This window comes from Anastrepha obliqua, chromosome 3, assembly GCF_027943255.1.
Source record: "Anastrepha obliqua isolate idAnaObli1 chromosome 3, idAnaObli1_1.0, whole genome shotgun sequence".
Classification (NCBI taxonomy): Eukaryota; Metazoa; Arthropoda; class Insecta; order Diptera; family Tephritidae; genus Anastrepha; species Anastrepha obliqua.
The window spans coordinates 129054677-129081922 of record NC_072894.1 but is presented as its reverse complement, the minus strand read 5'-3'; the positions used below and the strand labels follow the sequence as shown (position 1 = coordinate 129081922).

The 27246-nt window shown below is 38.1% G+C and overlaps 1 protein-coding gene across 3 annotated transcripts in view; it reads right to left on the bottom strand.

Moving 5' to 3' along the window:
• The window catches only part of LOC129242687 (uncharacterized), a 44614-nt gene extending 23098 nt beyond the window's left edge, over positions 1-21516 (bottom strand). Inside the window, exons 1-2 of one of the 3 annotated variants that reach the window (XM_054879480.1) lie at positions 19127-21512; positions 18986-19078 (exon numbers count right to left, since the gene is read on the bottom strand). In XM_054879480.1, coding sequence (XP_054735455.1) covers positions 19065-19078; positions 19127-21374 — 2262 coding nt within the window. In that variant the 5' untranslated portion in view covers positions 21375-21512 and the 3' untranslated portion in view covers positions 18986-19064. Of the gene's footprint in view, positions 1-18985; positions 19079-19126 lie in introns of those variants that run through there. The other 2 variants (XM_054879478.1, XM_054879479.1) reach the window with 2 other exon arrangements.
• Between the last annotated feature and the right edge of the window lie 5730 nt (positions 21517-27246).

Genomic DNA, 27246 nt, shown 5'->3' with positions numbered 1-27246 from the left:
ACCAAATACGCATTCATACGCCTGCGTGTACGGAAGCATGCACGGGTTGGTGCTCATGCAAGCGCTATGCGTATGTATGTGTGCGGGTACGTTACAACGCCCCATAATCATAAAAAATTAAAGCGTATAATTAAAGCGAATGAACTCTTAAGTGTTTAAAGTGTATGCGGTGAGTCCTTAAGGGAGTGAATCAAATATTATTGGCATCAAGACGAGACGAGACGAGCCAGCACTCGTTGTTGTTGATGGGATGCACAAAATTACAGAGCAAGCGAACAACAAGTGATGCGCTGGCAATGAAGACAATGAGGCTGATGAAATCGCTGAAGGTGATAATATTGAATGCTGTTGTTCGTTGATGACACGCTGGTGATTATGGTGAGCTGCTGAGTGACTGACCGGTTGAACGGCTGAGGGCTTAGTCTGTGGAAAATGAGTGACTATGAATCAATAAAATCAATCAAATCAACGTTTAAAGGCCAGCAGCTGTGAGGCTATGAACAACCAAGAGGTGCAAATTTGAAGCAATAATAAAAACATTGCGCCAATAATAATAAAATAAAAAAAACCTATACATGCAAAAGGTAATGAAATATGCAAGTATCCCTATATAATAAAAAATATAGCAAATCAATAGTAATAGTTAAGATGAACTGCTCAAAAATTGACTGGCTTCCAAAGATGTGCGGAGAACTCGTAGCGCGATTAAGCAACCAGTTGAAGTGGCCATGCAAGCCACACAGCTGCGCTACAGTACAACAGCCACAACAACAATTAAACAAGCCATTGTGTGGCAAGCAAAAAGTGTGCAAAAGTTAGCGCAAACAACAGAAGCGAAATGATTTCCAAGGAGTTCAAGGTTAGCAGCAAACAACAACTTCAAATCGAATTGTAGTGGAGACAACGGCGGCGGCTGGCTACTGACTGCTGCCTGCTCGCTGACATATCTTAAATAAAACGGAGCGTAAAAAATGCGACAGCAAAACGAGCAATCGCAGCAGCTATTACAACAGCTGCCGCTGCGGCAACAATAGTAAAACTAAAAACAGCAAAAGTGGTAGCGACATTTGCGATGTGGCCGCTGCAATCTGCCTTCCGAGCTAGTGGCCAGCACCACAGACATGCACAACTTCCGCCGTCGGCATGACGAAGTCATTTCTGCTGCTTCGACCACTATTGCCACTGTGTCCACTGTCACTGCCATCGGAGCCGCCGTTGCCAGTTCCAACCAGCGTTGGCTGCATGCTGCGCCGAGTAGTGTACGTTGGATGTGTAGGCCACTTGCTACTCCTTGTCGTTACAGCTTTCGTTTTTGGTTGGTTGGCGCACAATTGAGTTTAGCAGCTCGTTGCTTTTGCAGGCTACTTGGTCAGTGGTGGCTATAGTGCAGGCTGCCTGCCTAGCAGCTTCTGTGCTGATTCATACAACAGCGAGCGCCAATCAGTCAAACAGCCAAATCGCGCCAATTCAACTACCAGTTTTTATTTTCTTTTTGATTTTTGCTCCAAATGTTTTGTTTGCAAAAATATGTGTAGACGAGTATGTGCACGAGTAGAATTTAAAAATTGTATTTTTCTTTTCGAGCACCACAACTGAAATTGATCGCTCATCAACGACCTGTACTACGGCAAACCAAATCGATGAAACGATGGCAGGCGGCATGCGGCAGGCAGTAGGTGGCAGGCTACAAGTGATTTCGATTTTGTTTTACTTATTTTTTCTGTATGTTGTTTTACTAGCCAAAGTCTGTTATATACTCTCTTACCTATCTTTTGCTGGGGTAGTGTAAGCAGCCGCTGTAAGGAAAATGTCTGCAATGTCAATTCAAACATTCCTTGAATTTAATTTTGAAAAATATACGCAGTTTGACATTTCTGAGTAGTGGCAGCAGCAACGTTTTGTCAACATTTGACAGTTTAAATGGATGATTTGTTTGTCAGTGTAAGTGAGCTGGACAAAAGACAAATTTAGGTTTGTGTCTTAAGTCTTTTGTGCTTTAAGTCAATCTCGCATTGCAGCAAGATTGATGAACAGAAGATGGATAAATAGAGTAAAAGTTTTTGGATTCCTTATAGCGTAGGACTTTAAGAAGCGTAAATGTTTAGTTAGTTATATATATATAGGCACAACAAATATTGCTAGGAATTTCATAGACGATATTGCTAAATTGCTAAAAACAAATGTCGGATATATGGAGAAAATTCACAAGAACGTCAGCAAGAAAATATTGTCAAAAATTAACGGAATTTTTTATCGACTTAAATCCTTATCGTATTATATTAAAATTCTACAGGTTTTCAAACTACATATTTGTAATTCCTCTTAAAAACTCTGATTAAAAATATTGACATATTTATTGAAAATGTGTATAATTTTTTTATGAATTGGCAGAATGTGTGAAAATCAAAATGATATAGTTTTTGTAGAAAAGCGCACTATAATTCTATAAAAAAACTATTAGAATTAAATAAAAATACTCGTAAAAATAAATGTTCCAGCTTGTCAACAAGTCCCTGGGCTTTAGTTATTTAACGCAGCGCACATCCAAATATGTTAGGGGTTCGACAAACTGCTATGCTTACTAATAAGTAAATATCTAAATAACAAACGCGTACCAATATTTACTCGCTATTTTTTGTATCTTTTTTATGACTTCCTCATATCGATGAAATACAAAATTTGTATAATTCTGATGTAACTCGTGTCGTTTCAACTGCAATTTGCCAATATCTCCAAAAGTAAAATATTGCATGAGGTAAAATCGTTGCTTACATAAGTACATTTTGAAATAAAAATGTTGTAAAAATGTTAATACTCGCACAGGCAACTAAGCAAAAAAAATATTTAAAAAATTATGAAAAGTCGTCACTCAGTCTGATGACTTCTTGTTAGCTTATTTTATATCTTACATTTTTTAACTTAGCGCAATACAACTTTGCGGAGTTTGAAATTAAATTCGATTACAACTACCGCGACTGAAAAAGCTTGTGCGTGGCATATTGCTTATTAATCCGAAGCTCATAGTTTCGATTCCTGTCACACTTGAAACCGGCGCTTCTGACGCAATGGCAAGCCCAAAGACTTGGGACAAAAAAACCTTTCCGTTTGCTGTGACAAACCAATTCCACAAGACAATGAACATTGAAGGAAAAGCTTAGGCTAAGATTGTATTCATATGAGTTAAACTATTATTTATATATAAATAAAATTGAGTCCCAAATAGCGGCTTAAGATCGCACTGGCACGATAAAATGCTGCCATTCGCACTATTAATGACGAAACCACACATAAGTTCCTTAAGTAAAAGAGGTGTGTACTATGATATAAGAGGATTAAAAACGGCTAAGGAAAAATGTGTTAAAAGCAAACTGTCAAATTTGATGGGCTCAATGAAAGTTTACGCCCACGTAGCTCAAAGGAAATGCAACGGCGTGCAAAACGATTTATGGAGTTGGAAGGCGACGAGCAGCAGCAGTTAAGTAGTTACATAAGGAGTAAGCGACAGATTCGCATATGCAAGTACAATTGAGTTCAAAATAATGCAACGAAAATGCTGAAAATGCTGAACTTTCTTCCATCTAAAAAAATTCCGAAAATGTAATTTATATGGATGAAAATTCTGAATATAGTATGAAAAAAAGTATCAAAATCAATTAAATTAATTATCAACATAAATTAAATTTTTTTATTTTAAAACAACATATAGACGCGTCTTTTGAAAGAGGCTTTATATTATATTGAATGGGCTATAAAACTGCACACCTTTATACGTATACATATACAAAAAAAACCATAATTGAATTAAGAAAAAATATTATCCACTAAACTTTGAATTTATTATGCCCTGTGTAGTCATTTGTCAGGTTTCACCTGTTATGTTAACTTGCGTAAGTCAAAAGATTCTTTAATGTAAAACCAAATGAAACAAAGACACACAACATTTTTTACACAATGAAGAATTAAAAGACACAAAGAAAGTATAAGTAAATTTATTTATTGGGCGAACGAATAAACTTTGTTTCACTACTTAAATCACTAAAAGCTCAGGCAGTTCATCGCTTATCAACGCCGCCTACAACTGTAGAAATTGAAGCAAGCAACCAAAAAATGCTTGCGACGGTACAACAGAGACAATATAAAATACAAAAGAGACTTCCAGTGGCACTCACTTGAGTTCAACTTATATTTTTCTATTTCAACGCCTATTTTTTCCACTTTTGCGGCTCCTAATATTTTCTTATTTGTGTGCATTGTTCGTACCAGCTGTTACGAAAGCTAACAGACTTTGTTATCGTTTTTGTTGCCTTGTGGCATGCAATAGCAATTTGAACTAGTTCAACGACCATATTTTACACTTATCTGCACTGCATTCTTACTCACATACGGCTACCTACACATGAACTAAGCGTTCATGAGCCCTGCTGGAAAAAAATTTGTTAATGGGGAAAATTTGTATCAGCAAACGTGATTTCAACGAAGAAGTAAAAATTTATGTATACCAAATATTTTATTGAAGAGTTCTACACGTTTCTTAAATAAAATTTTGTTTACTATCAAATACTTCTTAAATTATTAAATACTTATTTTATAATCTTTACAACAAAATTTTTCATTTTTATCCACTACTTTTTTTGTGCTGTGACAAGCGAACAACTGCCTACAAGTAAATTAAGCGAGAAGGAATTCAAGGAAATCTATTTGAAATTTCTCCCATTGGTTCCGAAATATCAACAAAGAACATAAAATCATTGACCATTTATAGCGCTTGCTAGCGGCAAAATTATCAACAAAATTGTGGAACAAATCAGCTAATAAAGGCATAAGAAACGCAGTGTACAACTACGGTACAATCGCAATTGAATGCACCGTGGCTTTGCTAAACTCCTGCATCGAGTCAGCACATAATTTCTTCTGTACTGAGTACAGACTGTACTGAGTACAGAACTGAGTTTGTTATGCTTCTTTCAATAAAATGTATTTATTTTACGAATGACTTCACTTAAAGGGTATTTAAATTGATGACTTCGGTTCTACGATAAACCTTGTTTGAGTGAGCAGATCTTCCCGAATTACTTCAAGTATTCCTACAGGGCATATTTAAAGGCACCTTCCTTTTACACTATAATGCTTTCACCTCTAATTGTCAAATAGAGCAACGACGTAAATGAAGAAAAAGGGGATTCAGTGCAAAAAATGTATTTTCAAAATATTGTAAAAGTTTTTAAAATTAATTTCTACGAAAACTCACACTGCAAATATTACAAGTTTTATGAACTTTTCAAATAGTAGGATATTACAAACTAAATTTAAATATTCGCATAAGATTCATTATAAATACAGGGTGGGCCATGTAGCGTTTGCTTTTTGAACCACCTATTTTTTGAAAATGGTAACACAAATGATATGTCAAATGCGTTCATAATTTACTTAAAGGTTTGATATTTACGAAATGGGACGCTATACGCTTGAACAAAATTGGGAAATATTGAAAACCTATTTCCAAAGTGCTGAGTCTTCTTCTTCTTCCGCGGTTACAGTAAATGGCGAGCGTTACCGTGACATGCTCAACGAGTTTTTGTTTCCAAAAATTGAAGCGGATGACATGGACGACATTTGGTTTCAACAGGACGGTGCAACTTGTCACACTGCCAAAGTTACACTCGAAGGGGAGCCGTTAAGGACAAATGCTATGCAAACCATCCAGAGACGATTGATGCTTTAAAACACGAAATCGAAGTTGGCATTCATGAAATTGGAGCCCAAACAATCGAAAATGTGCTTAAAAATTGGGTTGATCGAATGGTCTATTGTAAAGCCAGTCATGGCAGTCATTTGAACGATATTATTTTTCATTCATAAATGACAATCTTTAATCTTCAAAATAATAAAAAAAGTTTGAAAAAATATTGATTGGTTTTTTTTATAGCTGATTCAAAAAGCAAATTTTACATGGCCCACCCTATATATATTTTTTAAAGCCTGCTACCCTCTTCAGCAATCACTAAAAACAAGAAATGAGAAAAATGTATGAAATTTATTTTTTATTAATATATTTTTCATTTATATAATTTTTAGTCAAACATTTTCCTACAGTATAATATTCGTGGAAAATTTTGTAAATATTTCAAGAAAATTAGAGAAAAAGTTACGGGGATATATGACTTCAATCAAAGTGGACTAGTTAGGGAAACTTAAAAGAAGAAAAATTTAAGCGAGTTTATGGGTTTATTTTCAAAATATCGATATTTGGTTTTTTATTTTCTTCTAAAGCATTACTTTTCCAAAATACTGTGCCAAAATTTCAAGGAAATCGGCGACGAACTTGCAGAGATATTTGACTTTAACTGTGACTGTTTACGATGCTTAATATGTTTAGGAATAGAATACGGCACCGTGCGCCGGTATGCAACTTTCAAAAACTCTACAATGAGCTAATCTTCAAGCTCATCACAAAAAAATCAAGCACATCTCTGAGCCACCTAACGAATTTTAAAGCATTTTTATAGGGCCTTATGAAAATTAACTGAACAAATTGTGAAGTTGGGGTTATAAATTCGGTTATATATATAAATATTTTAATATTTGGTTGTGAAATGTTTGGCCACATTTTAGTTTATAATTCATATTTCATATTTAAAAATGTAAGGGTACTAATTTTTGACGGGATAGTACTTGACCGAAAACTGCTTCTTTCTTTCAACCACACTCGGATTTCAAAATATGCGGTCTAAATTATCCTAAATCTGTGAAGTATGTAGTTCCCAAGAACCGTCGTTGCAACAAAAAATTTCAAGTAAAAATATAAAGGGCTGAGAAGAACAGAAAGTGTTCTTTCAGAATTTATTGAAATTACATTTCAATATACACTGCGGTGCATAAGTGTAGGCCTCAGTGACAAGTTTTGCCAATTTCTTTTCTCCTCATTTAATTTGAACGACTCTTTTATGAAAATATGGTTCGTTTTCCTACAAAAGTCGTATGAATCCAAGCGTCTAACTTTGTGCAAATTAAGAACAAAAAAAAATGTTCGTGAATATTTCACATTTTATAATGGGAATTTTTTTGTTGTTAGCTTCTGGAGGTTTTTTATCTCATTCAATTTTGATATAATAAAATGTTTTTCTGACTTTTCTGTGACTCAAACATCGCGCTGAGTTTTGGAAATTTTTGTCGCTGGCGCTACTTTACTTTTTCTGCACATAACGAACGCTCAATATCCTTCTTTTGGAACTTGGGTCTTCAAAAAAATGTAGGAATTTATAGGATAATTTTTTGATTGCTATTGGCACTTTTCTATTATTGGCGTTTTTAAGAGCTCCTGATTTAATTAATCGCTGTTATTGTTGATCGTTAAATTCTTTAGTGGCAATTATTTTAAACTTTTAAGGCTTTCAACATAAACAAATTTATCTACTGAAAGTAAAACGGACACGCAGTCGTTCAGTCTAGAAACTCAAGCGAGCCGCAGTAGTGGATAAGTGGCTTTATGATTGTCCACTATTACCGCCCACCAACCCACCTGCCTTTCAGATTGTCTTGCGTCGCAATGACTTTGCGCATTTTGTACAGCAGTATAAGTAAATAAATACGCCTGCTTTTAAGTTTATTTCCACTCAGCACTCCGCGCAGGTTCGTGTCTTACATCCAAAGTTTTGTTATTGCGTAAGCGACAGTCACTGCCTTTTCACTGCATCAACGGCGCAGAAAATGCATTTCAAATGTCTTCCTGTTGCGCTTCACTTCACTGAATTCAATTCACTGCAGTCCCCGCTCCACTTCGCTCCACTACCTCATTCCGTTCATTCGCTGCAAAACTACTCCCCATGGTTGCACACATTTTGTGTTTCTGCATTATTTTTCATTATCCCATTACATGAGAGTTGCCTTATTTCACTACCGCGCTACTGTTGTTGGCTTAATTTTTAAGTGTGAAAATAAATACAGTAGGAGAAAAAAGAGAATTGTTTTGCTTGAAATGAAAAGTTATTTACGCTGCACACCACGCCAGACAGACGGCTGTCTAACCAAACATAACGCAATCGTAAACCATTGGGCATTAAAATGGTTATGCAATTTTAAGTTCTATGCATATGTGTGTGTATGATTGTATTGGCCCGTTGGCCGTCTTTTAATGTCAACAATTACGGATTTTTGAAGGAAAAGTAAAACGCTGTAATGTTTGGTAAGAAATAAGGAAGTCAATATTATCAAAAGTAGAGCGTTTCGTAAATGAAGTTGGAAAAGAAATGCCTTGAGCTTAATGCTTTTTATTAAAAAAAGGTTTTTAGTGCATTTGGCGTATCGGCACAAATTTTAAATAATTTCTTTGTAAATTGGTATTAATACTCGTATTCCATTTCAGGTGATGTGCAATGTTGTTAGTTTCCGTTATGCATATAGACATTTATTTGTTGTCTGTTATTTGTTGCTCTTTCTGTTCCTTTTTCCGGAATTTTGTAGAGAGATAGTATTTTTTATGATTTTTCATTTTTATATTTCAAATAAAAAAATCTGAAAGGTGATTTGATCTCAAAAAGAATCAAGGTGAAGAGGGCGAGATGAACTCCGGAGGGAAATTTAAAGTTACTCTCGACAATACATTCTTGCTTGTATGAGAAGGTAGTACAACAATAATAAGAATATCAATAACCTTGCGGCTATATTCTTATAGATGTGTATGTCAATTTATTATTAATTAAAAAAATAAATAATTGGCGCGTACACTTCTGTTAGGTGTTTGGCCGAGCTCCTCCTCCTATTTGTGGTGTGCGTCTTGGTGTTGTTCCACAAATGGAGGGACCTACAGTTTCAAGCCGACTCCGAACGGCAATTATTTTTATGAGGAGCTTTTTCATGGCAGAAATACACTCGGAAGTATGCCATTGCCTGCCGAGGGGCGACCGCTGTTAGAAAAATGTTTTTATTAATTTTGCTTTCACCGAGATTCGAATCAACGACCTCTCAGTGAATTCCGAATGGTGATCACGCACCAACCCATTCGCCTACGGCGGCCGCCATTTATTATTAATTACTATTATTATTAGGCTGCTGCACATTGCGACCAAAAGATACCTATTGTGCAAAGCTGCTGAATTACTCTAGATTTTAAGGCAATTTCAAAATTTTCTGGAGTTTTCTGTTTCATAATTTTTATTAATTCACGGCAAGATTGCCAAGGTGGTGCAGCCTTTTTTTGCCTAGTGCAGCATATTCACAAGGAATGTGTACGGAATTTTCAGCGACTTTTTCACAGAATCGGCAGTTGACGGTCTCAGAAAGACCAATTTTTTTTTATATGATATATCATGTGGTATAGTGGTCTATAAAGTAACCAGTTAAAAGTCTATTCTGCTGAGCGAAAGTAGCTAATCAGAAATTCCTCTGTCTCTTCCCACTTTCTAATAAATTCGTTAATGTGGCGATTTGTAAATCCAAAGGAAGGCTCAGGGCCAATTAGGGGCATGTTACCCAATTTTGAGGTAACTTATCAGGAATTTCATTTCCCTCGTATTCCTCATGTCCAAGAACCCAACCTAACGATACCATGCTGATGTTCTCTGGTAGTGGGTCTGTATAACCAACTCACTTATGCCTTACAGGTCCGTTGGGATACCAGTGTGCGATACGGGAGCTTCATTTATTTATCTTTTTGAAACCATTTTGTAGCTCTTATGAAGCGCAACTCTACAACCTCTATAATATTCAAAGGAGAAAACTGCTAGTCTCAAGGAATACCTGCCAAATAGCCAATGACGGATTATACATGTCACGACCTTCGAGATATCCTCTCTTGAAAGGCGAATCAGTTCCTTTGTTTTTGATTATTAGTTTTCTCGTGGCCATAGGTACTTGAAGTTCTCTAACGTAAATGGTGTTTTTTTAGAGGTTAGGTTTTCAAGATGAAATAAAACGTATATAATTTAATGTTATGGCCAAGAATTTAGCTTTATTATAAAGATAAGGGTTTGCCATTATGTTTTAAAAGTAATTTCGGGCAAGTGGCCGCCACGGCTGGCTCGAATAAATTCCAGCCGAGAGGCCCAATTTTCGACCACTTTTTGCAGCAATTGGGACCGTATGTCAGCAATAACGCGCCGAATATTCTCTTCCAAGACGTCAATCGTCTCGGGCTTATCTGCCTAGACAAGCGACTTCGCATAGCCCCACAAGAAATAGTCCAGCGGTGTTATATCGCACGATCTTGGAGGCCACGCCACAGGTCCACGGCGCGAGATAATGCGCTCACCAAAAGTTTCCTTCAATAAATCGATTGTTGCGTTGGCTGTATGGCATGTAGCGCCGTCTTGTTGGAACCAAAGGTCGTCCACATCAACATCGTCCAATTCAGGCACGAAAAAGTCATTAATCATGGCTCTATAGCGCTCTCTATTGACTGTAACATTATGGCCGGCTTCATTTTTAAAGAAATATGGACCAATGATTCCCTCTGCCCATAGAGCACACCAAACAGTGACTTTTTGAAGATGTAACGGCGTCTCAGCAATGGCTTGTGGATTATGTTAACTCCAAATGCGACAATTTTGCTCATTGACATACCCATTCAACCAAAAGTGAGCTTCATCGCTGAACAAAATTTTCTTCGATGCGTCGCACGAACCGAACCATTATTTTCGTAATAAATTTGCACGATTTGCAAACGTTGTTCAGGTGTAAGTCTATTCATTATGAAATGGCAAGCCAAACTGAGCATAAATCAAGTGACAGCTGTCAAAAAGACCATCTACGAAAAAAGTAGTGCCAACTTGAAAACCTAACCTCTAAAAAAAACACCCTTTACTAAGAAGGTTCAGGTCCAGGTTATATACTATTTTTGAGGTGATTGCAGTTAATAGAACGGCTTTCAAAGCCGCCGTATGTAAATATTGGTTGCACTCATTTTCCTATGGAGACAATCTCTCACACATATCTCGACGGCATGTATTTCTGCCTGGAAAATTTTTGGGTAAAAACTCATTGATTTTCGCCCCTATCCTACCATCTTCTAATTTCGAGCAATCAATAAACCAAATCTGGGAGGCAGGTTGTAGGTGATAGAATTATTTGTTCAGGCCGCACGTTCATTAATAAGAACATGAACGTTCCTGAAGAGGTCGGCCCTTACGCCATACTCGACTGTTGTAATGTAACTCAGCTTCTTTTTCAATTAAAATGGGAAGTGGGGGTATGCATTGCTCCTGTAATACTGAAATAGACGCCTATGATTGTCTACTGCTTTAACAACTGCAGTGAATGTCCAGTAAGTCATTCTGGGGCTCAGTATCCAAGTTTTTCCAAAAAGCCTTGTACAGGCAAAGAATGTATTATGTACGTCACTACTCGCAATGTCAATACAGTGTAAATGGTGCAAAATACGTCAATATGTTCAACAACATTCAATGTCTTCAGTGACATAGCATAGCATAAGCGACACAAGTCGAGAAAAATCAAAAATCAAAATACAAATTTATTGCTAAGTACAAACTGTAAGGTACTGAGAAGAAAGGGCGAGTTATGTTAGCCACGCATGTGCAAGCATACACGCTACTTACCACAATTTGGACTGATTTCTGAACAGAAAATACAAAAAAAAGTTCGAAACTCAAACAACAAAAACTGCTTACGTAACTAATCAGTAGCCCTTAAAGTAAATATTAAAAAATGTTTTAATATGATTTTGTTTTCTTTTTGCAAGACCTTAACGTGTGCCCTGATGTGAGAGCGCCCAACACAATGACGTGTTAATTGTTGTGCTATTTAGCGGGCAAACGTTAAAGTGTTTATGAAAATAAAAAAATTATTATAACTTCCAGCAGCAAATGCTTTTTTACGTCAACAAAGAGAAAAAAAAATAAGCCGCACGATGACCAAAATAATAACAAAGCAATATTAACACAAGCAAAAAAAAAAAATTTCAAAAGATAACAACAAAGTAAACACAAACGGCGTCTGGGTTCATTAAGACCAGCGCGCACAGTCAGTTATGTAGCGTCTCTTTCATTGTATCTGCTCGTTTGTTTGTATGTGTAACTCCAATGGGCTTTATGAACTTACGGCCGCATCGCAATTCAAGCACAAAGCTACACCAGAAAAGTAATAAGTGAAATATATGAGCACTTAATAGAGTTATATAAGCATCATTTGCGGTTAGTTGTCTGAAGTTGGGCTGCAAATGCTGCCAATAATTTAGCAATAAACATATAGACATACACATAAACACACACACGTAGGTACTTGTGGAATAAATGCGCAAACGTGCGCAGAAAAAAACTAAATTAAACATAAAACATCAAAAATGAGGAAAAAATCACTTTAGTTAGAATAGCGCAAAGAAGATTTGCGAAGAATTTGCAGAAAATCTGTGAGATTTATTTCTTCAATACGGCAGCTTCTGCGCAAGAAAAAAAATATTTATAACTTTTTATTTTACAACAAAACTGAATTCCATTGTAAACTGAACTATTCATACTTCGAACTGTCTGCTAATATTATAATTTGTTGATTGTTTGCCAAAACAAAAACTAAATTAGTTTTAGTTTATCTGTTACGAAAATTATTTAATAACTCCATTGCTTTCAAAAGCGCGGTCAAGGTTCGCTTATAAAAATATCACTAATTGAGCTTTAACTGCTTTCTCACTTTCTCATTTGTGGAATCATAAAGAGCGCAGCGCAATTTTTCAAATTAGGCAAATAATCACATAAACATTCGAAATACAAAGATTGGTAATGCGAAAGGCTAGTCGGGTTGTAGACCAAACTGGCTTCCCATCCGAATGAAGTTTGACTTAATCACAATGAAAGCGAAAATAGATTTTGAAATTTGCATTTACCTTTAAAATTCTATTCCGCCCCATCAAAGTAGTTCCCCTGCAACAAAATATATTTACCCCAACTTTCTTTATCAAATTTTCGGATCACGAAGTTTATGCCTGAAACGTGGTTGACCGTAAGTCAATTTTCGATTTTTTTGAAATTTTATACAAAGTTCGAAACTATACCTTATATGGTTCCTGTTACAGTATGTATCATATTTTTATAAAAAAATAGTTGAACTTGCAAAATAAATAAATATCTCGTCAAAACTTATCACACTTGAACACCTTTTTTTGACGCTGGCTGTATGTGCCTCATCAAAACAAAGAAAGTGCGCTCATCTTCGACGCTGTGTCGCATTCTTTTGTACTGAAGCAAATATTTGCACCATTTTCATGTGAAAAGAGTTGCCAACACCTCTACAGGCAATCTAACACACACTTACAAGAAATCCATTGTTGATTTCTTGTGTGCATTGTTCGTTGTCAAAATCGAATAGCGAATCGAAAAGTCTACTATATTAGCGTGCAAATCAGAAAGTTGTGGAGTTGTGTCTGCATCCACGCCGACGTCATTGGCAAAGAAATTCATAAAACAATGAAGCTTAAAACACAAAACATAACCAATAAACTCAACTGGGCGCAGAAATAGTGGCTAAATGCTTTATACCCTTTGCTGTTTTCATATTTTCTGCTTAGGTTGTAAGCTTTGAAACTCAAGCATGCAATTTTTCGAAATTCCTACTTATTGAAGCCTGAAAAGTAGGGCAATGAATGCGAAAGATTTATTAGATTTTTTATTTTTTTATTTTAACTTTTAGGCTGTTACAATCCGGTGAATTCACGAGTTGCAAGTGAATTAATGCAGTTTTCACTTTCACAAGCGCGCTGTTGCGAGCGACATAAATGCGTATTTCACTTTGTTTTTGTTGAAGCGGCACTGATGAGGTTATTGAAAAACTAAATAAGTTAACTAAAGATTAATGGATGATTTGGTATTAGAAGAGCGATGTAATTACGAGACTTGGAGAAATACACCAACGCCGGTATTTGTGTGTATAATAAAAGATCAACAATTATGAGATTAATGAAAGGAAAGTGGATTTAAAAGATTTGTATGTGAACTGGCGATGACTGTTGTGATTTGAGCTCAAGGTCAACAGAATAATAATTTGGTTTGAAAGCGTTACTAATTTAAAACACTTAAAATAGTAAAGTGGCTCAATAAGTTGAAGTAACTAAATTTTATGAAATAGCATAGCAGATCATGAAATATTAATTTAAAAGCCGCTCTGGGGTTAAAATTGTAAAATAGAAACATTTCTGAATGTAGATGAACGCGCATAAGCAAAGGTGCGTATTGGCTATCAGCAAACAAAAGTGTTAGTGTACTGGCGCCTTAGCATCCACCGCATTGCCAACAGTCACGCTTTTGAGGTAGTAGAAAATAGTGTTAGACTAACAAGAAATCTCGCATAATAAAAACTGCTGAAGTGCATAGAAAATTGAGTATAAGAGACTTTTCAAATGCTATGCGCTGCATTTCATGTTTTTGCGAAGAGATATATTTTGTTTAATGAGTAATTTGAGTTCAGGCAGTGGCCGAAATAATTTTGTGCAAGTATATCTAAAAAATCCTAGAAGAATACGAAAGCATCTGCTGATGGTGGCAGAGAGGTGAATTTTTCTCCACCTATGGCCGCCGTAGTCGAATGGGTTGGTGCGCCACTACTAATCGGAATTCACAGAGAGAACGCAGGTTCGAATATCGGTGAAAACACCAAAAAATTAAGAAAAAACAGTTTTCTAATAGCGGTCGCCCCTCGGCAGGCAATGGCAAACCTCCGAGTGTATTTCTGCCATGAAAAAGCTCCTCATAAAAATATCTGCCGTTCGAAGTCGGCTTGAAACTGTAGGTCCCTCCATTTGTGGAACAACATCAAGGCGCACACCACAAATACGAGAACGAGAAAACGATTGGTGTGCTTCGTTGATCTAAACTAACTACAAGTAATTTGCTTAGCTTAGCCAATAAAAAAGCAGAAGAAGAAGAAAATTAACCTTGAAAGTTCATTGAATGACTAGTACAGCATAAGTCACTGGACGGCTAATGGTTAATGGTTAATGGTAGTAAAGGGTGATCTATTGTGCACCCTATGCTGTCTGTTAATTGTTAAGTATGCTTATGAATTGTACCAGCTCCTTCTGAGGGAGTGATTGAAGGTCTTCATCTATAAGCATAAACTGGTTTAAAAACTTTTTCCTTCTATGCATCAACCCCGGACATTCGATGATGAGATGTTCTATAGACTCCTCATCTTCGCAGCAAAATATGCAGGTGCTGCTGTTAGTTATGCCTAATTTATGTAAGTGTTTGTTGCAGGTGAAGTGACCCGTGAGGGCGCATGTGAGAGTGCGAATGCTCTTTTTGTTTAACGTGAGGGCCATGTTAGCTCTTTTAGCATTGAAACTTAAGAACTTTTTGGAGTGTCTAAGACCCTCTACGTTGTTCCAATGCTGGTTTATTAGAGTTTTGGCCCAGAATTTTACTTTTTGTTTTAGGCTGTTTTTGTTAAATCCAAACATGATGATGAACGATGAAATTTACATCTGCCCCTTTTTTGGCTTGAAAATCTGCCTTTTCGTTGCCGTCATATCCCTCATGTCCTGGTACCCAAATTAATGAGACATTGTTTTTTGGATGCCAGGTTATTGAGTGCCTTGTGGCATTCTAAGAGAGTTTTTGAATTGTAGGTATAGCTATCTAAAGCTTTTAGAACTGATTGGCTGTCCGAGAGTATTCTAACTTGTACTCTCTTGTGGTTTCTACATTGCATGATGTTTTCTGCTTCCATTATTGCGTATAGTTCCGCTTGGAAGATGGTGGTGTCCCTGGTGAGAGTGAATGATTTGTGGGTTCTGGGTCCCACTACTCCTGCTCCTACACCATACGGTGTTTTTGATCCATCAGTGTACCATTTTTGTGAATCATCATTCATCTATTTTGGGTTTGTTTTCCACTCGATCCACTCAGGAAAGGTAACTGTGTATCGTTTTGTGAAACAGAGGGTTGGGTCAATGTGTTCTGAAACTTGATTTTATTTAGGATACTTAGGTGGCCGGTGAGGTTGCCTAATTTGAAATTTTCTTTCATGTGTAGCATGAGTGCTTGCGTAGCTGCTTCCTCTTGGATTGCTCTATGAAGTGGTGGGAGATTAAGGAGTGTTTCCATGCCAGCTGTTGAGGTAGTTCTCATAGCCCCTGTGATGCATAGGCAAGCAAGCCTTTGTACTTTTCACAGTTTGGTTGTCGCTGTTTTTTGAATAGATTTGCTCCACCATATTAGTGCCCCATACAGTATGATTGGTCCAACCATTTGGGTGTATATCCAGAGGGCCATACTAGGGCTGAGGCCCCAGAATCTCCCTAGTAATTGTTTGGTTGTCCACAAAGATTTCGTGGCTTTTTTTGTTACATTATTTATATGTGATTCCCAAGTGAGTTTTTTATGTAAGGTTAAACCTAGATACTTGACCTCTTCCTTTAGTTCTATCACTGTTTCATTTATTTTCAATAAAGGAAACTCCAACTTTCTTTTTCTTGTGAAGGGGATAATTGTGGTTTTGTTAGGGTTGATCGACAGCCCCTCCTGTTTTCACCATTCCCATGTTGCGTTCAAGGCATTTTGCATTAAGTCTTTTAGTGTCCTTTCATGATTGTCTTTTATTATAACAGATATATCATCTGCATAACCAATGGTTATTAATCCCTTATTGTTTAGGTGCTGCACCAAGTCATCAACTAGTAGAGACCATAGCAGTGGAGAAAGAACTCCTCCTTGCGGGCATCCCTTTACTGTTGTTACATTAAGTTCAGCTTGGCCTAACGAGGCTTTAACGCTGTTATTAAGCTTAACTGAAAGACATTCATTGTATCTTTTCCAGTTTGCTGTTTTTGGCTTCTGTAAAATGTGGAAAACGGACGGCTAATTTTGTTTTGAAATAAATTCTTGTTGCAAAAAGCATTTATCACTTAATGAAACTGCAAAACAATAAGCCAAAGAGCTTAAGATAAGTTCTTGGTTCTGACGCATGTCGGATATTAGAAATAATAAATATTTTGCGCATGTGTGTTTGTACTCATACATATGTTTTTATATACATAAGCGGCAGCGATGATATTAAAATGTGCCGAGGGCTTATTAAACGAATTTGAGACGTGAAAAAGCAAAAACAAATCATTTAATTCCTCACCACGCAGCTCGAGATAAATAAAAAATAGATGTGAGACGTACAGAGTTTTTAATTTATATTATATTTATCTAACGTCTAACAAATGCATAGGAAAAAGCGAGTAAAGATAGATACGAATTAAGAAGAAGGAAAAAAAAACTTAAGCAATATCAACAACACGACAGCTGTCATGTTTGTGCACAGACTCATTCATACGCAGCAAACCGAATAAAAACAAACAAAAAACCTAAATCATGTGTGTATACTTTCATTTATTATAATTAAATGTAACTTTGCGCATGCGCAAGTGACTTAGAGCCTTCGTACGCATGCCAAGCAGCGCAAGTAAAGAAAAGTAAAGTGGCATTGCGTGGTGTGGAATGGGAAATTACGCGCTTTAAGGCACTCAAAACACAGTCGGGGTGAGGTGGGCCTGTATGACTGGAAGTGTCTTAACAATTTTTGTCAGAGACAATGGGTTTCGGTGGAGCGCACACGGGCATGTGTGTGGAGTGGGAAAATCTCTTTAAAATGCGGAAAAGCGCGCATTTTCAGGCAACGCACGCACGCATTCAAATTGCCATAGACATACTCATGTGTTCATATGCATACATATGCACATACAAGCGTTTCTGAGCGTGAGCCGCTGGCAATGGCAAACTCTTGGCCATGCTTGGCTGCGCATGTAACACGGCAGTACAAGACAACGGCCCCGCGTGCAGGCATAATGCATGCATGCCTCTGAAGTAAGCATGTTGTATAGTTGTAGATTCATTTATACATGCCTACATATGTACATACATATTTACGTATTTTAATGCTTATGCGGGCACGTTTGAATCTGTAGCTCTTACTGATTTTCCATCTTTCCGACAACGAAATCTTTCTATTTTGACGAGGCGCTTGACGCTGCGCTGTGACGTAGACGCAACGTGTGAGTGACATGTTTTGCCTTGTTGCAAATTTGAATAATGCAAATGAACAACAGCACGGCAAGCTTAACTGAATAGAAAATACTTCAAAGGCGCTCAATGCAATTTGGTAGGTTATTATTTCATTTTTTTGCTGCATTTTATTTCACTCTATTTTTTTACTTGTTCTTTTTTTAAATTTTTTTCCTTTATTACATCCAGCTTTATTTTATTTTATTCTATTCCATTTTGTTCTTCTTCTAATTTTTTTCCTTTATTGTATCGAAACAATTTTTTTTTATTTCTAATTTTTTTTATGTTATGTTAAATATATTTATCTTACTTTTGTTGTTTCTTTATTTTTTTCTAGTTTTCTTTTACTTAAAATTATTTTATTTGCTTTTATTTTAATTTTTTTTATAATCTTATTTTACAGTATTATATATTGTTTTTGTTTTTTTTTTTTTAGTTTTTTCCTAATCTAATTTTATTTTACTGTATTTTATCTTTTTATTATTTTCTTTTCTAATTTTATTTAATTTATTTTAATTTAGCCTCTTTTTTATTTTGATTCGTTTGAGCCTTATTTTTTTCTTTTGGTCTACTTTCTGCAATCTGAGCATTTTTCTTTTCACTTTCGGCCGTCATAATAAAATATTTAATATTTTTCCGCCACTGGTTACTTAGGTTACTTACTTATGAAGTTTATGTTAGGACATGCACACATACATACACACCTATAAGTGTGAGTGACAAAGCACAAGCAGATGTGATTGCTATCTGGTAATGCGATTTGCAATTTGTGAATTGTCATTGTTGACAAATAAGAAATCATTTACACTTTCATTTTTCTCCGCTTCACTGCACTCGGCAAGTGCCAAGCAGGCTTAAGCAAGCAATCCAATAAGAGACTGAATGACTTTTATTATTATTATTATTAAATTTTTAAGGAATATTTACTAAAGCTTCTACACTTTTTAACCTCGCAAAAAATGTAAATCTCTTGGATACTTTTTCTAAACCTTCTTTTATCACATTCTTTAAGAGCTTCTTCAGACCCGTGAAATCAGTTCAGAATAGATGAATTTCTGGGCACTGCCGTGATGAGTTTCATCTAATTTTACCTACAATTCATTTAAAACAAATTAAGAATTTCTCAATCTATCACTCACCTCCTCCTCCCAGCCCATTCGAGCAGTGCTTCATACTAGCACCGTTCCCTGTGTTTGTCGCCGAATTTTGCATGCCGCCGCCCATCACTCCGTATTTAATCGGCTTAAAGTGAAAGAATGAGGGCGAATAGCCGGACCCAGCACGACTCAGCGAGCTGAATTGTTCCTCGCGATCCTCAACATAGAGGCCCTCCTTGCCCATAGCGGCCAATTGTCGACCCTTTGGCATGAACATCACCAGAAAAACAGTTGCCGATGTTGCGATGAGCCCAAAAGCGATGCAGGCATCTTTGTGTCGTTCCGCCACTGCCAAGCCGCACAGCATCCAACCCAGCCAAATGGGTATGGCACCACCAATGGCCAGTCCAATATAGGTGGCCTCACGATAGTTGTCACGTATGCCGCGTGATTTGATTGCTAGCACGGCGACGAACACAATCAGAAAGACGATGTAGATAAGCGAGAAGAGCAGCTCCGAAAATTGTGTTTTGCAAAGCGGTATCAGCACCGTACCGGCAGTGGTTATGCGCGTATACAGATCGGCGCCAAGGCTCGAACCAACCACTGTGGTAACTGGAGCGTTAGTTGGCGTGGGGTGGTGTGATTGAAAAAGTGCAGCAAAAGTCTGTGCTGCCGATGAAGCTCCGCTGGAAGCTATTGTTGGTGCCAAGAGACTATTGCCCAAAATGGGTACACTTTGCGTATGAATCTCGGGCGGCTGTGTGAGCAGCCACTGTGTGCCTATGGCTACCTGTATGAGTACAGCGAATAGAAGCAGCAGCCCCTGGTAGGGCGCTGGCAGATAAACGCCACCATTGAGACTAATGAGGAAGACGCATTTGACAAGCAGTGCGGCAAATACCAGCGCATAAGCAACGCCCACGCCAAATCGGATGGTGCCACAACTCAACAGAGAAGGTTGTGCCGTCAATACAGCACCCAGGCCAGCGCAGGCGAAAAGGCCCAACAACAACATCTGGCCGAGAAAGAGATGACGACGAGATGGTGATGTGCGCCACGCCTTAAACAACACGAAAATCTCAAAGGCGGTCATCATTAGCATGGTAAGGGCGGCCAATACCAGCACCGGCACTACCCACGGCTCCTTGCGCAAGCCGGTGAAGGGCAGGTGCGTAGGTATTATGGACGGTGAAATACCAATATTGGTCGTGTGCCCTATGTTGGACGTATTTCCCGCTTTCGGCGCCACAATCAGCACCGAACGTGGTCCAGAATTGGGCGCGCCAGAAGAGGGTGGTTGTATGTAGGCGGGTAATACAGCGGCCTTGGCACCTGTGCGCGCAGGTACACCAGGAGCATGAGCACTGTGCGGTAACGGCGTGCTCGTCGGTACTACGAAGAACTCAGTGGACATGACAACGAGACGATCTGCTTTAGAGATATTTGCATCCTTGCTGCTGAAGCTGGTGGTAGGGGAATCCAGCAATAGCCCGCCGATATTGGTGTCCTCACGTCGACTTAACTGCTTGGCGTGTCGTTGCATAGACGTGAGTGGATCCGTATAATGGGCATGCTCGATGTCTAGGCCCATTGTATACAAGTCGGTTTTCGGTTCAACACTAACACTGACGACTTTTGTGTCACTGTCGCTATTATTACGCGATGCATTCACTTCAGTAGTCGTGTTTATAGTTGTGCCACGTGCCATAACTTTCCCGTTAATGGCGGCATTATTTGTATTTGCACTCACATAACTCACCACATAATTACTTTTACTCAAAAGGCTATTAACTTGCCTTTGACTGGGTGCCACATTCACTATCGCACCAGCCTTTTTGCGCAACGGCAGCAAACGGTCGCCAAAACGCGGTTCGCGTGCGCCATAAAGGCCCATCGCCTGTGCCATGGCTTCCGTGCCCGAGGCTGCGGTCGTGTCATCGACATAGTTTAACCCGTTTACCTGCGAATCGGCTATTAAAAGACACCACAGCAAGGTCAAGGGCCATATGGATCGTTTCCAAGTGCCGCGACGCGGTTTCGCATTTATCACCAACGTCATCTTAAGCTTAGTCGGGGTTATCGTCTGGCCGCTAGTCACTTTCTGCTTTGCGGCATCCCGCGTTGCCGTGCACACATTTTCGTTTTGCAAATATACACAAACACCGGTCGTTGAATTTCTAATTAGGTTCTCGTTCTGGCAGCCGGCCAACAACCGTCCTACTCGACGGACCATGCGCAACTGTTGGTGCGCGCATACGCCGTTCGTCGTTGCATCGGTTGCAAGCATACGCAGCGACGATTGCACTATGAGAACAGCAAATTTTTATTTTAAAATATTCATACATATATTTTTTTTTAATTTGTATTTGAACTTTATAAACGCAGACCGATTTCTCATAAAGCTGCCACTTTGACTGCTACGCCTTCTATGTTTTCGTTATTTTAATATCGCACCACGGTTAAGTTTTTATCTCTTCAGCCGATAACAGATCGCACACTATCCGTCTCACACAACTATTCACTTCGCTCAACTGCCGCAGACTGTCGTCGGTGGTGTTGGCGATTGGTCTTCTGCACTGCTGCCAGCAACTTTGAGGCCGTGACGTTCGAAACTTGGTGTTTGGCCAATTGAGCTCCAACTTGTTTGGTGTTGCAGATGGTTGATCGAATCGAACCAAGTTTCTACAACTTGGTACTTTGTTTGTATTGAAATTCGCAGAGTGCGTAAAACTGAGATAGCCAAAATTATTTGAAGTAATTTGTTTTAATACTGTTTTTGTTGAAGACGTTGAATTCATCTGATAAAATTATAGCACATAAACCCTTTAATTGAGTTGGTAACTTCAACCTTTTGTTTTGGATTCAATGACGAGGTCTCACAGCAGATGCGCCAAAACCAATTTCGTATTCAATTAGTAAAACGGTATTTTCTTCATTGTATTCATTTTTATTGCCCAGCTAATTTCTATGCTTAAAAGAGTAGCCAACCGGCAGCCAGTTCAAGTCTCGAAATACACTTTTGAGTGGGTCAAATCCTAATATTGACCAACATTGAATCAAACTTATAGGATAAGCCTAATTTGCAGCCCGAAAATTAGCTGGCTCAGGTCTAGTCCTTACCAAAGGATGGCATTTGACCTTATTCTCCAAAGTTTAATACACCTTGAAATACATACGTCGTAATGGTCAATTGGAGTTAATTTTTTGGCTCTTTCTTGATGACCGGCACTAAATACTTTAACAATTTGACGGACGCAGCCTGACTGGTCAAAACAAATCTAGAAACTCAGGTTGCTCCACAGTGTCTTCTCGGTACTGCAACTTGTATGGTTTTATAAGAGAGTAAATTTAAGCACAAGCATGCTCTCAGGCTGACGCCCTATGCCGAATCAGGGCAGCCGTAAGTAAGTACGTCCTCTGCAAGCTGCGGACCAATAAAATTTATGCTAAGCTTACTAGCGCTCTATCAGTACATATATATTCAATTCCGCAGTTTGACTTAAAGCTTCATCAAGTGTAAAGGTAGTAGTAGTATTTATTGCAAATAAAATTAAAATAAACACAATTTTGATAATTAATTATTCTACTATTAAGAAAAACTAATAAACACAAAGGTTCATCGCGTCCCTGCTGATTGAAAACCCCCCACTTAACGAATTTTTTGTCGATTATTGAATAAATACGAGGGGTGCCTTGTATATGTCGGAATCTGGCAACTGACAGCTGTATCGCAAAGTTTGACATTTTTTGGCTTTTACATACTCAGAACGTTTTGAAATACCAGCGCTATTTATGTTGTTTACAGTAACTTAAAAGATTCATCTCGGTCCAAAAATGGAATTAAATCGTGAACATTTTCGTGCGATTATTTTTTACAAATTTCGACGTGGATTAACTCAGCAGCATTGCATGGATGAACTTAATTCATTTTTTGGTGATGAAGCTCCATCAAGGACCAGTGTTTATCGATGGTATGGTGAATTCAATCGTGGTCGTAGTTCACTCCAAGACGAATTTCGTGAAGGTCGTCCAAAATCAGTTTTTGTTCCGAAAACCATTGATGCTGTGCGCGAACTGATATTGCAAGATCGTCATGTGACCTATCGTGAGATTGAGACAATCTTAGGCATTAGTGGGATCAGCATACATTCAATATTGCATAAACATTTGACTGTGAAAAAAATTTGTTCGCGTTGGATCCCACACAATTTGTCAATCGCTCAAAAAAAGGCTCGTGTCGATTGGTCGAAGGAAATGCTCAAAAAATAAGATCACGGTGCTTCGAAACTCGTCTATAACATCGTGACAAGTGATAAATCATGGATTTACGCGTATAAGCCTGAAAGTAAACAGCAGTCGACTGTATGGGTGTTTCAAGATCAGCCAAATCCAACAAAAGTTGTTCGCGCACGAAGCACTTCCAAGCAAATGGTCGCCTGTTTTTTCGGAAAATTGGACATGTCGCAACCGTACCACTAGAACAACGCAGAACAGTAAATTTTGAGTGGTACACAACCATTTGTTTGCCAGTTGTCTTCCAAGAAATTAGGAAAACCAATCGCCAAAGACGGACCACTCTTCACCAGGACAATGCGAGCTCTCACACATCGGCTCAAACAACTGCATTTTTGAGCACCCGAAACATCGAATTAATGGGTCATTCGCCGTATAGTCCTGACTTGGCACCAAATAACTTCTTTTTATTCCCGTACGTAAAAAACAAACTGAGAGGTCAACGTTTTTCGACACCTGAAGAAGCGGTTGCGGCATTCAGAATGCAAGTTTTGGAGGTACATCATTCAGAGTGGCAAAAGTGCTTCGACAATTGGTTCAAACTCATACAAAAGTGTATAGATCTTCATGGAGAATATTTTGAAAAACAATAAAGTGATTTTCGATGATTAAAATTTGTTTTTGTTCTCTAATCCCGACATATAAAAGGCACCCCTCGTAAAAAGGATATACATAGGTCAATCGAACGATTTAGGTATGAAAAATGTTCAAACACTATTTTTCGCGTACCTTGCCGAAAACTTTAAACGCATTTTTCCCGAAACCAAATTTTTCAGATCCACTGGATTGATAACTCGAAGAAATTTTGACCGGCTGTCTTGAAATTTTGTTTTACATAGAAGTATTAAATAAATTCTTCATCGAAAATGAATGGATTTTGTCGATATATTTCATAGGTATTCGGCCGCTGTAGCCGAACTGTTTCGTGCGCGACTACCATTCAGAAGTGCGTAGGTTCGAACCACCGTGAAACACCAAATATTATAAACAGTTTTTTCTAATAGCGATCGCTCCTCGGCAGCCAATGGCAAACCTCCGAGTGCCATTCGGAATCGGCTTAAAACTGTAGATCTCTCCATTTGTGGAATAACATCAAGACGCACGCCACAAATAGGAGGAGGAGCTCGACCAAATACCCCACAAGGCTGTAAACGCCAATTATATATAGATTACATATATATATATATATATATATATATATATGCATGTAGGTTTTGTACAAACTAGCCGCGAATATTTTTTTTTTTTAATTTTGAAAATATTTTTTGAAAACATCCGCTTTTGAAAAAAATGTATGTATCACAATTCTTTTGTTCTATGACTATACATATCTTCAATTTTTCACATTTAGTTTCTGTTCTGTTCACATTTTTTTCTGTTTTGCGCGCCGGTTGCAGATGCGGTTGTCCCGACCCCCTGTCCTTTGAAAAATTCTACGTTGTAGAAAAGCTGTGTGGGTGTAATTTTCTTATATTTTTTCAATTATCAACACGAAACCAAAACATCGTGATTCATATCCAACACATATCTGGACACTATTAAAGCCAAATTCCAAAGTTACAGACTTCAATCCTAAGAAGCTTTACACTATGTATACCTAGAATTCCACTATAATTCAAATTTCGCAGGTATTTCTGCGGCCGCCATTAATCACCTTTCCGCAGTTAACTTCGTGTCTTACTTAAATTTCTACATAAATATATGGCAAAAACAACAAAAAATTGACTAGAAGTGAATCTAATAAGGAAGAACTCATAACGAATCAAAATCTAATGACCCCATAATACTCGTCGTTTGCGTATGAAAAACACGCAATTTGGCACAGCGGCCGCCAAATAAAGATCGTCACTAGCCATAAATTGTAGAAGCACACCACTACATACACATATAGGTGGACACAAAGTTGCGTATTAAACGAATTCCAAACGATACGCGCACTCGTACTTGTAGTTGGTCGGCGGTAAAGGCGCGTGCGTTAAGCGGTGCGGTAGGGCATGCGGCAGTTAGAGAATTTGCATTTACACAATTTATTGGCTACAAGCAATTAATAACTGTTAAAAAGCCGGGCAAAGCATGAATCGGCAAAAAAGAAGTATTTAGACTGCAGAAAACTAGAACAAGCGCTCTTTACGGCGACGCTATGCGCGAGTGTGTACTGAAAGTCAGTTGTTATGAAGCCGTAAGTACCTGCAGAAGCAAAGGTAGAGGGTGTATAAGTACGAAGCTTTTGAAATGTACGTACGTAATAGCGATGGAGTTGATTCATTGCCGGCACAAAATGTAAGTGAGCAGCCGCCGAGGTCTACATACATACAGAAATTTACCGAAAAATTACATTAAGACAAATACGAGTAAAAGATCCCAGAAGGCATGGAAATACCCCGAAACGTGCCGAATGGAAAGAACAAGATGGAAAAACGCGCAGATATTACGTACAAGATTTGCCGCCAAAGCAGGTGACAGCCAGCCGGTCGCTGCTACGTGCCATGCCAGCATTGACGGTAGCGATGGCAATGTCCCACCAGGTGGTAAAATGTTGCGGTTTATGTACGCCGATTATGAGTTTACCTGCTGTGGAGGTGACAATAATGATGATCGTGATGATGATGAGCGCGTGCAGCCAATGCCAATGACACTGACTTTTGGCGGATGAATATCAGAGCAACTCAGCATACAAGAAATTATCCAAATATGCTGAGTGCAGAAATCGAAAAATCGCATCATACGTAATAGGCAGAGTAATGTTAGGGGGATGATTATGTAAGCAGGTTTATCATGATTAGTTAGCAGAGCAAAATATAAAGATAAAAAAGTAATAAAATTGTATATATTTATAGGCAAATGTCTGCATGCTTTGAGCACGATTGGTTTGGTTGGACGGTGTGCGCAGACAGTTAGGAAGTTGAATGTACTTTCTAGAACAGCGCAAGCCCCAGACTCTTTGTGCGCGGGTGGCGGCTAGCGGCAAGCGAATAGCGGCACTATGCGTTTGTGAATCAAAGCAGTCAATCAGCAATTCATGTGAAAACAGATAAGAAATCACTATGTTGCGAATAATTAAAATACAAATAACAAAGCGAGCCAACGCGTGTACAAAAACGAGCATAGAGGCACGGGAAACAATGGAGTAATGTAAAGGTGGAAGAAAGTAAAAAAGTACATATGAAAGTCAGGGATTGATACAAATTTTCAGTTTTTTGCTTTAATGAAAAAATTGAAGTTGACTATTCGACTCTCTAACCCCCTTTTCAATGCCAGCTACCAAACGCTTTCGAAGTTTTCAAAATGAGTACGCTGTCCTCATTTCGATCAAAAACTTGAGCCTATCATTGGGACAAGCTTTATACAAATATCTGTAAAGGGTTTTCCGGCTAATCTTCAACTCGTAGACAATGCAATAGATGTTCACATACCTTCACGATTTCCATAATTTCTCCACATTTTCGACAACAAGCATTCCCACGGCAGTCGATTCTACTTCACCGGAACGACACGGATTTATTTCTGGCCAAGGATTATAGCTGCATTGTATGTGGAATGTTTATGCTGCTAAAACAACAACAACGACAGGTCTTCCAGTGAGCGTCTCATCTTCGACTGGTACATTGACACAATCGGATCATTGGAGCCACAGCTTTGATTTTGCATTCCAAACTGTATTGGGTAGAAAAATAGTTTTCGCTTAACGCTACGACTTTTCATATTGGTCTAGTAGTGGTACAGGAAATATGGCTCTCTAAAGACATCTGGCGAAAAATGTTCCGAACTTTTTACTTCCTTTTAATAACTTTGGCTTTTGGTCCGAAAAAATCACTATCTAATATTAATTACAATAAATTACTTATTATTTCTTGAGTTATTTTAAA